The sequence below is a fragment of the Cervus elaphus genome, chromosome 31, assembly GCF_910594005.1.
Source record: "Cervus elaphus chromosome 31, mCerEla1.1, whole genome shotgun sequence".
Taxonomy (NCBI): Eukaryota; Metazoa; Chordata; class Mammalia; order Artiodactyla; family Cervidae; genus Cervus; species Cervus elaphus.
In genome coordinates, this window is record NC_057845.1 from 34,892,833 (window position 1) to 34,905,793 (window position 12,961).

Genomic DNA, 12,961 nt, shown 5'->3' on the forward strand with positions numbered 1-12,961 from the left:
AAAAGGAAGCAAAACAATTAAATGGTAGATGATTGTCCCCAGAGAAAACACACTTCAGCTAGGAAGAATCTGCACCAGATGTCCTGGTCTCCACCCCCTTGAGCGCCTCTCTGACATAAACACAATATAACCCTTTGAATTCCAAGGCGCTATAAGAACCACATAAATGTTTGAAATAACAAGAATTTCCGTTATATGCAATTATTTAAGTGAATGTAGATGAATCCTTACACAGATGACCACTGTACACACGGAACGTGCCTTGCTAGTTACAGTGACACATTAAACCCTCTTAGATGAAAGGGCTGAGGACAATTAACTGAAATCCAATACTAACTGTGGTTGGCTGAATAACGCCCTCAAAATGTTCACTTCCTAACCCCCAGAACCTGTGAATATGTTACCTCACATCTAAGGACTTATCTTAAAATGAAGAACTTGAGATGGAGAGATTATTCTAGATTATCCAGGCAGGGGCAATGCAATTACAAAGATCCTTAAACTTGTAAAAGGGAAGCAAAAGAGAGGGTCAGAGTGACACCATATGAGAAGGACTTGACCAGTGGTTCTTGGCACTGAAGATGGAGGAAGAGGCCATGAGCTAAGGACTCGAAACATCAAAGAAACAGTTCTCCCAGAAAGAACGCCGCTGACAACTTGCTTCTAGCCCACTGAGATCAGTACTGGATGTTGGACTTACAGAGCCACCGGATAAATCTGTGTTGGTTTTAGCCATTAAGATTGGTAACTTTTTACAGTAACCACAGAAAACTCATTACACTTGTCTAGTCTGAATATGGCAAATAGTTAAGAAAGCCGGTGTCACGTTATTTTCACTAGTGATGATGAATGTCTACCAACTGAAATGCTGATTTCCAGGCTTTGCATTTACACATCAGAAATTTATTTAACAAGAAAATAGAGGACCCATCAGGGAACCCCCAGCTTCCTTTAAAAATATATGGTCTTCGACTTCTCCTTTCCAGGGGTATTTCTTCAATGTCAATGAATTGTCAAGAAAGTTTTCCACAGGACTTAACAGCAAGTTCCACATTAACAAATGCAAAAGCAAAACAACCAAGTACACCTCTGCTGAAGAGTTAATTGATAACTTCAGAAGCATTGTATTACAAAGTTCCCAAGCCTGTTATTATGTAATTGATATAGCCCATTTCACTTGCTGTTCTATTATAACCCTTGTTTTGTAACCATACAATTCTTACTACAACACATAAATCCCTTGGCTGTAAAATTAACCTCATTAAAAAAAAAAAAAAAACCTAAAGTGTTTTAATTTCTAAAGATACTTGTAAGTTGCTTAACTGAATAAGAAGAAAACAGAGAGCTTTAGTTAACTGTCAAGAAATGTGGACAAAACCAAATTGCTACATTAAAATATAAGCATTGAGTTCACATTAAGTTATTTATTGAGCAAACTGAAGATGACATTTGTTTTAACTACAAAGTCCTCCATCATTTTATATCATCAACACATAGTTATGAGACCTATTTGAAGAGTGTATAGAAATACAAAAATGTCTCTTCCTCCAACCTGATGAAAAACAACAAATTATATATATATATATATATATATTTATATATATATATATGATTTTATAGTTAGCTTATAAAGCTAAAATTTTATGAGTTACATATATTTTCTAAATTAAGAATGACAATAGAGCTAAGATTAATTTCTCTTTCTTGGCATGTAAAATGAAGATAGCATAAAATTGCTCATCAAACTAATAAATCTGGATTTGTTTTTATTAAAGGGTTGTAAGATAACATTTCTATTATGTTTTCAGTTCACTTAATCAAGTGACAAATATAAAGCTCATTGTACTATGTATTTTTACAAAAGCTTTCACCTGATCTAAATTTATGTGATGAAAACAGAGTTTATGTTTTCCCTTTCAATATACTCATTTTAAAATGATACAAAGACTTCACATGAAAACCCTTCCCTTAACTGCGTATCCAGAAACATGTATGGAATAGTGATTTTAAATCAGATACCACATCCAAGATTGTAAACAGTCTAAAAAATTAAATCAAGTGTGTAAATAATCATTAAATTTTGCCCTAGTCATAGCAAAGAAAAAAATGTACAGCTCTATCAATATAAAAAGACATCATAGAAGAGTTCACATCTTATACATATACCAAACAACTAATTAAAGAATCTTGTATTCTAAAAGAGTTATTCTTAGGTCAAAATTTAGTAGTCCAGAAATTGTTAACAAGGAAGCTAACTGATGATGACCTGTCATTTTCTAGAAGGTGTGACCGTTTATTTACACAAGAGAATTGGTAAATTTTACTTACCATTTCTTAAACTTTTAAAAGAAGATTTGGATAATTGAATTGGATCAAATTAATTTGCAATTTCAAGAGAGCACTAGTTTGATCAATTATTTGAAACCATAAAAATATTTTTCAAACAAGCACACACAATGGACAATAAAAGAAATAACAGAATTAAGATATTTTAATTACGACTATTTCTATACTTTGGAAAAGTGTACAGAGGGAAATTCCAAGAGAGCACTAAAAAGAAAAAAACCTACTGACAAATTCTGAAGTGTGTTCTATGCCCAATCTCTAAGATCAAGTCACCAATTAATTAACATTGTGAAACTATTAGGATGTGAGGTTTCTTTGTGGACCTCACCTTTTCCCCACTTTCTAGAGCCTTCCATTTGTGTACAGTTTACATATCCTTCTTCAATATACATTATTTTTCTAATTGTATTGAACTATAGTTGATTTACAATGCTGTGTTAATTTTTTCAATACAATGGTACAGCAAAGTGACTCAGTTAATATATTTATATACATATACATATACACACACACACATATATATGTATATGTATGTCCTTTTCATGTTGTTTGCCATTATGATTTATCACAGGATACTGGATACAGTTCCCTGTGCTACACAGTAGGACCTTGTTGTTTATCAATCCTAAATATATTAGTTTCCATCTGCTAATCCTAAACTCCCAATCCTTACTTCCCTCACCTCACCTCCCCCTTGGCAACCAGAAGTCTGCTCTCTATGTCTGTGAGACTATTTCTTCAACATATACTATTAAACCAAAATTTTACCCTGATTCCTCTAAAATCACTTAAATATTAGTTTTAATCTTTAATAATAAAGGGCTCTTGGGCTATGTTTTTAGAGAATATATTTTAATTTCTCTCTCAAAACCCACCTTAAATCTTTTGAAAGATAGGTCTTTTATTCTGGAGGAGGAAAAAATAAAACAACTGAGTCTTTAGGGTCCAGTAAATTACAATTGGCAGGCTGATTTCAGTCTTGGTATCATAGTTTTGGCTTTTCCAGTGTCCTATCTGCTGTTAAGATGCTCAATCACAAGAATTCTAATGGCCATCAATACCTCCCTTATAACCACAATGGCTCAAGCGAACTTCCATCTTCAACAACTGACACAGTGTCAACATCTGCTTCCAATGAAGTTGTTTCTTTTTTCTCAAGTCAAATAAATCTGCTGACTGAGACTGTAAAGAGTTGTTTTTTTTTTCTCCTCTTTTCATGCGGAAAAATTTTTTTCCACCATATTTTGCAATTTTTCCTCCAAGTTAAAAAAAAACGGCTAACTTCAAAGGAGATGTTTTTATTCTAGGTGCTAAGAAAGCCCAAACTATAATAAAAAAAAAATAATAAAAACTTTGGTGATTTCATGAAACTGTCACTTTCATTTTGGAGACAATAATCACAGGATTCTGGATGAATACAAGTCTGAAATGTAAGAAAACTCAGAGTTGGACCTATATACCACTAAGAAGTTAATTTATTTTCCTTCATAAACAGCACATTAAGATATCAGAAATAATTAAGAAATTTACATTTTCTCTTCAACATCTAGTAGAAGACAAAGATTCTCTTGCAACGATTTCTTACATAAAAGCACAGCTGTATATCAACTTTCTATAGATATGGGTGTGTAAAGAAAAGGGACACTTGGGAGCGCAATTTGATTATTTACTTACTCAGCTGACAGATACTTGAGGAATCTGTCATTAACTGAATGTCTACTATGAGCCATGTTATTGAGAGTGTGTGTGTGTGTGTGTGTGTGTGTGTGTGTGTGTGTGTGCAATATAATTTCCAACCTTCCTAGCCTGCCAGTTAGGTATTATTATCCTACTTTACTCACGAGATAAATAAATGAAGCCCCAAAACACACATCTAATTGTGGCTAAGCCAGAATTCAGAAAATGATCAATGTCCAAGTCAATTTTTTTTCATTGATTCATTGCTTCTCTATTCACCCTCCAGTCAGAATTGTAACATAAATACTGTCCTTTTCTACTGCTTAGTGTCACTGACCCATTTTCTTAATTTGGCATATATTATGTAACCAAGGGCTACTCAGTAAGGGACAGAATGCAGTTTCTTAAAATACAGTATCTGATTGCTATTTGCATAATAAATAAGGAGCTTCATAAGGGCACATTTTATGCCAGTGCCTGGAACTGTTTTTTTTTTTTAAAGGTTGTTACAACATGAAAGAAATTAATTTCTGTTACTCCCAATCCACTTGTTCTCATGGCAAAATGTAGAGTAATTCCTGTTACTTTTTGCTTAAAATAATAATGCACATAAGATGAAAGAGGGGAGAAAAATTAAAGGGGAAAGTTAAGAAGGGATTGTTAGCCTTATTAAGAAGAAACATTGATTTTTAAACATTTAGAGGTGCTTTTCAAATTAACAGTGAGGAACCAAATAACTTGTTCGGATCTAACTAGTCACTATTTTATTGCTCCTCAGATCAAGATAGCTTAGTGGTCAAAGCATAGATTAGATGGAAAATCAATGAGATAATTTCCTAGGGTCTAGCTCACAGATCTTTAGAAAGCTTGAATACAGACTAATTTGTAAAATAACCAAAAGCAAAATGTTTCCAAATGAAACTGGAGAGGGAAATGGTAGCCCTCAATAATGCAGTCTAGAAACCTCTGAGATAAACAGTATCATTTTGGTGGGAGAAAATCCATCCAGAGAATGACAGCATTTAAAACTTAAACTCAGATTATCATACTAAATTACAACTCATCCCTTGTATGACATCTGGTGATTTTGGTAATATAATGATAACAAAGGCATGTCAGACAATCACAGAGACACACCCATTCTTCTGTGACTTAGATTTAGATCCACTCTTTGTATATGCAAGGATCCAATCTTTGCAAAGTGCCAACACCACCCAGGCCTGTTTTCAGTGGGAGATCTTATTCACAAATCTCTCCTGCATACAGCAGAATTTAGGTCCCTAACTTTTCTTGGGTCCTCAGAGCCGAGGAATATTTTACTAGATAGCTACCAGGAGTGACACACGGCCCAGTGCCACCCTAAATTTAGGGTGAAGCTACCTGTCAGCTCTCTCTCCTTCAACTCAATTCACTAGAGAGTAAGGAAAGAAGCAGAGAGTTGAAATATTTCTTCTCAAAATTGGGAAAATCCAATTGAGTGATCTGAATGAACTGGAATACCACACAATTCTAAGAGAAACTGCAAAGTTAACAGGTTCCAAGGGAAGAAGAGAAAAATAAATAATCCCCACTGAACTATCCCATGGAAGCTGCTGAACACTGGCCTTTGAGAATTCAGGAGGATACAAAATAAACCCATTTTAAAGATTCATTAAACCTTGTGCTACACAGATAAAGGCAGAGTACAAATAACTATATCAAATTAAACTGCAGATCAAAAGGTAGATAATTTAATCAAGCCACTCCCTAGAAATCTAAGTTCATATCATTAGTAAGTGGACGATTCCTTAAGTTTAGACCTCACATTAGGTAAACGTGTATACCATGTCAAAGGGAGTCTGGTTAAGAAGAAATATAGTGATGAAAATACAAGAGAGGGCATGAATTTATAACTAATAAGATGCACCAGGAAAGAAAACTATGGAACAACAGGGAAATATTTGAAAATGATCTGTGAGAATTTTGCCTAGCTAAGCAGACTGTGTTGTTCTTATACCTAAAATGTTCACACATATAAGTTATACTATTTAAGATAGGAAATGAAATTTCACTAAACATTTAATTTCACATGGATGAGGACAGGGATGGAAAAAATTTGAGAAACATTTTTGACAAACTAAAACATCTATGTAACACAACTTTTTTAACATGACCCAACTCTGGAAGCATCTGAAAGAATGGACTTTATATTGAAAGTTTTTAAAATATCAATAACTGCTTTTTGATAATCCTAATCTTTTCCTAATAGTATTTTAATGATAATCCTAACTTTTTCTTATTTAGATCCTGAGGGCCATGTCAAGTTGAATCCTGAGTCCCCAGTAATAAATTTCAAATAATAAATTGCTAATTTATTAACTTAATTTCAGTAATTATAGTATAAATCCCAATTTAAATATACCTTGCCCCCAATTTTTTTCTTAAAAAGAATCAGATCAATTAAAACCAGAATTAAACAAATAAGACTTGCAAAAACCTTTTTTAAAACAGTACATATGAAATACATTAACCTTCAACTTATAATGATGGATAAAACTCTCAGAAACAGCCACTGAGTGAAAGGTTTTGTCATGGGTCTAGTACTTTCCCAAACAGAATCCTTTCAAACTATCTTCAGGAAAAACTCACTTAATGAATAATTATAAACAAGAAAAATAAGTCACTGGCACTCAAAGATAGCATGGTTAAATGCTTTCCCCCTGCCCCCAGTAGCTGGTTGTAAATTCTGGTTCCATTTTATCAAAGTTGGATGGACTACAAAGATAATTATATACTTCAGGCAAACTCTCCATCTGATTGAAAGTTTATGAAAACTTTCTTAGTCAACCTCCAAGCAGTCTTTGGGAGAAATTAAAGTAATGAATAGCTTTTTAGTGTGATCATTAAAAAACTTCCTTTTCAAGCTACACATGTAACTCAGAACTAAGTAAGCTATCATGGAATTAAATCTTCACTGAGACTTAATGTGAAACAATACTATATTGGCTTGGCTATGGTGCTACTTTTGTAAAAAGGAGAAACTATCACACATTTGAGGTAACTTAGAGCACAGAGCATATCACAGATATCTTAGAGACAAGCATTTTAAACACTTTAGCCAGTGCTTCTCTGAGAGCAAGTTCTTTAAACAGAACTTAACAATTTTTACAATATTAAAAAAAAATCCTTCAAAAATAGCCCATCAATGCTAAATCAAACTTCCCATATTTTTACAAAAATAGAAGAACATAGAAATACAAAATTGTATTCCTGAAAGAATGAATATTTTCTTTGTGGTTCATTGTTTCCTGACAAGGTAATTGGTTCAAAAAGAAGGAAAAAAAAAAAAAGTCAAACCAAAAATTAAAATATGTATTGATAAAAGCAAAACAAAAAAAAAAAAAAGAGAGAGAGAGTTGCACAGTTGGCAAAGGCTCAGATGAGGGAAAGAAATAAACAAAAATGCTTTTCTTCAATGTCTAGGACTCATTCTGCTTTCTCAAGAAAAGGCTCCAAACCAAAGTCATCTGGAGAGCACTTCCTCTTTTCCTTCCGCGTCTAATATGTCCCGCTGCAGAATGACAGTCCCTGGCAGCATCTTTTCCCAGTGGGCCCATGGATTCATGCTCCAATTTAACTTGATAACACTGTGTGCTTCAGTACCACGGTGATTCCTTGCCCTTGTCCTGATGCTGTAGACCTAGGAAAGGTGTGAGAAATAGAAAAGTATCAATATGTGTAGCACTTGAGAATGGGCATTTTCTGCAACGCCCTAGATACAGAAACCAAAGTGACAACTGAGCTCCCAAGTTTCAAAAAGCCAACCAGTAAGTGACCAGGAAAACTCGAGACTGGAGCAGCGCTGTCAGCACAGGGCACATTCTTTACTGTGGCTTTTATCTTACTACAGTAGGTGTGCATAATAAATAAAATAATATAAATGAAGCTTTCTTATTTCTGATCTCAAAAGGAACTGATAAGGGAAAAAAATGATACAAGTGAGCTCTGGGGCGTATTTAGGCAGCGCTTCAGTTAACACTTTTCAGCAAACATCAGATGGTAGTTTTGGACTAAGGTAGGGAACTAAATATACTTATTTTTATTTTTCTCTCTTCCAGAAAATATTTTGTGTGTGTGCATTCAGTCATGTCCAACTCTTTGTGACCCCATCGACTGTAGTCCGCCAGGCTCCTCTGTCCATGGAATTCTCCAGGCAAGAATACTGGAGTGGGTAGCCATTCCCTTCTCCGGGGGATCTTCCCAACGCAGGAATTGAACCCAGGTCTCTTGCATTGTGAGCAGATTCTTTACCATTTGAGCCACCAGGGAAGCCCCACTAAAGCATCTGTAGTGATTTTATTTCTTGTCTTTCAACTTGTCAAATAACTGTGTAAAGCAATGGGTGTCATTACAAAACAGATACAATTAGGCAGTCATTATGGAGTCATTAAGACACTAAACAAATTACATAAAATGAAAAGGAACAAAAGGGAGTCGAAGAAGCACCTCATAGAACCACAAGGCACGATCTTTGGTTTTATAGCATTTGTGTACTGGGAAAAAGCAACTCTTTCTGAATGCCAAATGATTAGTTCCATCTTAAGTTTTATCTCCTGTACTACCATTATGTTTAGACAGAGAGTCCACAGTTTCCCTTTCCCATTTCAAAAGAAGAGGAGGAGGAAGAAAAAAAAATAAAGAGGATCTGGGTCATATCCACTCACTCTAAGTTTGCTTTATTTATTTTCAAATAATTTTGTGGCCAGAATAATTTGCAACCTGACAAAGTCTCCGTTGGGTGACTTTTATAATCTAAACCACCTTAACCGACAATCTGCTGACTGCATAAATATTTTTTTCATTATTAGAACGTCTCATCTTCTGTATGACTCAGTATTTTCCACACTTGAAGACCCCATCAATCTATAGAATGTCAGCACTGCAAGTCATGAATAGTGTTGGAATCATCAAGTGGTTTGAGTGTCTTTTTTTCTTCTTAAACAAAAGCAATCCCTAGTTTGCCTTGCAAAGAGAGATGACTCCACCAAAATCATGTTAGCCTTTTTCTGTGGACAAGGATTATGTTACTTAACATAGTCCTAAATATTCTAATCAGAGTTAGTGGCTGGATAACTCTCGCTCTTCAACTGTTTTGTTTCCAAGTTTGCATTATCCAAAGCAAACCTTAAAAAATCAATTCACCTATGGCCTACAACATATTAAATGGCTAATGTTGTCCTTTTGGCTTTATTTCTTCTCAGTGATGGGACATAAATATAACTTTTCCTTTGATTACCAGGTACCCATACTTGTAAATCTCAAAGTAAGTATAAAGAAAAGGAACAACCACAGACAAAAGACTCTACTACTAGTAAGTTGTAACAGGGCTATGATTTTTCTTGTTAAACACTTGTTGAAGGAAGATCAAAATATTTAAGAATCAGTCAGTACACTTAGTTTTCCCAGTGGTGAAGGAGACAAAATCATTAACCCATGATTCTTAATGGGGTCTTGTTGTTCATTCACTAAGACATGCCCCACTCTTTTTAACCCCATGAACTGCAGCATGCCAGAATCCTCTGTCCTCCACAATCTCCTACAGTTTGCTCAAATTCCTGTTCATTGAGTCAGTGATGCTATCTAACCATACGATCCTCTGCCACCCCCATTCTCCTTTGCCTTCAGTCTTTCCCAACATCAGAGTCTATTTCAATGAGTCAGCTCTTCACATCAGCTGGCCAAACTACTGGAGCTTCAGCTTTAGCACCAGTCCTTTCAACCAATATTCAGAGTTGATTTCCTTTAGGATTGACTGGTTTGATCTCCTTGCTGTCCAAGGGACTCTCAAGAGTCATCTCCAACACCACAGTTTGAAAGCATCAATTCTTCAGTGCTCAGCCTTCTTTGTGGTCCAGCTTTCACACTCATACACGATTTCTGTAAAAACCATACTTTTGACTGTACAGACCTTTGCTGGCAAAGTGATGTCTTTTCTTTTTAATATGCTGTCTAGGTTTTTTCATAGCTTTCCTTCCAAGGAGCAACAGTCTTTTGATTTCATGGCTGTAGTCACTGTCCACAGTGATTTTGTGCTCCAGTTGCTTTAGTCGTGTCCAACTCTTTGCGACCATATGGGCTATAGCCCGCCAGGCTCCTCTGTCCATGGGATTCTCCAGGCAAGAATACTGGAAGGAGTTGTCATGCCCTCCTCCAGGGGATATTCCCAACCCAGGGATCAAACTTAAGTCTCCTGTGTCTCCTGCATTGCAGGTGAATTCTTACTGCTGAGCCACCAGGGAAGCTCCCACAGTGATTTTAGAGTCCAAGAAAAGAAAATCTGTCCACTTTTTCCCCTTCCATTTGCCATGAAGTGAGGGAATTGGATGCATGTATCTTTAATCCATGATCCTTACACAATCTACAGATACTTGGGGGTTCCCCAAATTTTCTTACAAGAACATAAAATTCACTCTACTATTATTTTGCTACTACTCAGGCTTTTTTTTTTTTTTTTTTGCTTCTCACTCATCTAACTCAAACCTATATGAAATTAGTTTATAACACATTTTGAAATCTACTTACTGGCTTGCTGAAATCACCCATGTTTATCTCTTGATATTAGTAACTCAGTTTTAGGTTTATTGTTTACTCTGTGATATGTTCAGAGAAAGTAAAATAAACATCACAATGCCAATGTTAGCAAATACTTTCTTAGGGCTGAACACACTAGACATTGTGCTATTTTATGTGAAATATCTCATTTAATGCTTCCAATCATGCTATATATATATTTATATTTTATGGATATATATATTCATTTTACAAATGAGAAAACTGAGAGAAGAGAGGTTATGCCAACTATTATGTGGTAGAACCAGGACTGAAAGTTGGTGGTCTGATATCAGAGTCAATGGTTTCAACCACAATGTATATGGCTCCCCTTTTGTGCATTATATTGTCTGTAGGCTGTGACACCAGCCTGTATTCTTGCAATTCCCTGAGTCAAAATCCTTTCATTAAATCAATTCAAAGAAAAGTCAATACATTTTAATTATTGATTTTTGCACTATTTAGAAACACCCTGATTTATCAGAACTGATACCAGTGTTAATAAAATAGCTCTGTGCTTTTTTTTTTAAACTATACATTTGCAAAGCTTTTCTAAGTCACAGAAGATGATTACACAGTAGTTTGTTATCCTTCAGATCGTGTAACAGGACATGTTTTATGAACAGATGTGTAACCAATCCTCCCTGCCCCCACCCAAATCAACTGCCACAGTATGAAATCTGAAGACACAGGGTGGCCGTCTAACCCAAGATGTGTTTGTCAGAAATGGGACCAAAGAACAAAGACATCACACTGCTGGATTCAGAGTTTGAGAGTCTGAGATCAAGTCAGGAGAAAACCCTGAAAGAAAACACAAGCCCACAGACCCAGCTTCTCCCTTCAGTTCCAATACCACCACCACCTGACCATCAAAAGAGAAAAGAAAAACCAAATCCAGGGATAGAACAACTGAAGTACAAACACAGGAAAGATACACTGAATACTCAGGAGTAGGAAAGACGCTTTGGTTAAAAGAGATCATATTAGGATTTCCCTTTAAAATTTGAAGAATCTGACTATATAACAAGGCATTGTAACTCATTTTCTAGCTGAAATTTTTGGGAGCCTATTGCTTCACAGATTTCTTCTCTTGCAAATAAACCTCTGGGAATAAGGAAGTGGACTTGGCAGCAGGGTGTGCCTAAGCAGAGAAAGCCTAGAAACTTCCCCCACCCTTGTTTCCTTCAGCTCCTAGGTGTCTGATGAAAAGATCTTAAAGTTCCCATGAGCTCCTCAAACAAGCTGCTTCAGAGAGATTTCTGCAGGCCTGCCTCTTTATCCCATAGCTGTGATGTGGGCACCCCATGGCATAAAAAAGGACATGAGCCACCCCAGCTGAGCACCTCAGAGGCATCACAGACTTTAGGAAGCCAAACGGAGTAAATAGTCATCAGTGGAGCACCGTATGGAGAACGCACAGGGAAATGGAGGGAGAGAGGATATGTCTGCAAACAAAAGCAAGACAGGAATGAAATGACAAAGCTAAGAAGCAGACAGCAAGCACTTAATCAACAATGTTCATGATATGACTGACTGGGGAAACAGAGGCAATCCCTAGGGAGAGAGCGAGGGAAGCATCTGAGAAGAGGGTTCAACTAGAAGTGGGACAGGGTTTTAAACTGAGCAATGAAGAAATCATTGGGCTGGACTACAAATACTCAGAATTGATGAAGTAATTATAGCACAGGGAACTACAGTCAATATCCTCTAAAGGAAATGAATATGAAAAAGAATGTATATACAACTTAGTCACTTTGCTATATAGCAGAAATTAACAACACTGTAAATCAACTATACTTGAATAAAATAAATTTAGAGAAAATGAATTGAAAAGCTAAATTTTCTGCTACTGGGTAGAAGTAAATAATAAACTGGCTTACTGAAAATGTTATACGCCAGCACACCTGAGTTTTAGGACCATGTGATCATCAGTCATATCCACTAGAAAAGCATATCCTACTTCTAAAGAAGAATAATCCCTTGACAACATCACTGACTATCACTCTTAAGTAACTTTAATATGATTCCAATTAATTTTATTGCTGGAGATAAAAGAGGTAATGTGGTAACTATGCACTGGTGAATATGCTGTTGAAAAAAAGAGAAGAAAAATAGGAACATAAAACCTGGATGTGCAGGTGGAATATTTTATGACTGAAAAGGATAGAAAATACTTAATCGAAAACTTAGTTTCATAGATATTAAGAGTCTAGAAAACCCCTGTGGATCAGACTGCTTGATACTATGTTAAAAGACGCTGGTGGTTTATTTCTACATTTAAAACATGAATACCTGCTTCATCCTTGCTTTAATAGAGAAAAGCCATAATTATCACAAATATAAATATACA

The 12,961-nt window shown here is 35.6% G+C and overlaps 1 protein-coding gene across 3 annotated transcripts in view; it reads right to left on the reverse strand.

Moving 5' to 3' along the window:
- Nucleotides 1-1,749: 1,749 nt before the first annotated feature.
- The window catches only part of VGLL3 (vestigial like family member 3), a 54,354-nt gene continuing 43,142 nt past the window's right edge, over nucleotides 1,750-12,961 (reverse strand). For all 3 annotated transcript variants that reach the window (XM_043892719.1, XM_043892720.1, XM_043892718.1), the window contains exon 4: nucleotides 1,750-7,702. In XM_043892719.1, coding sequence (XP_043748654.1) covers nucleotides 7,659-7,702 — 44 coding nt within the window. In that variant the 3' untranslated portion in view covers nucleotides 1,750-7,658. The remainder of the gene's footprint in view (nucleotides 7,703-12,961) is intronic.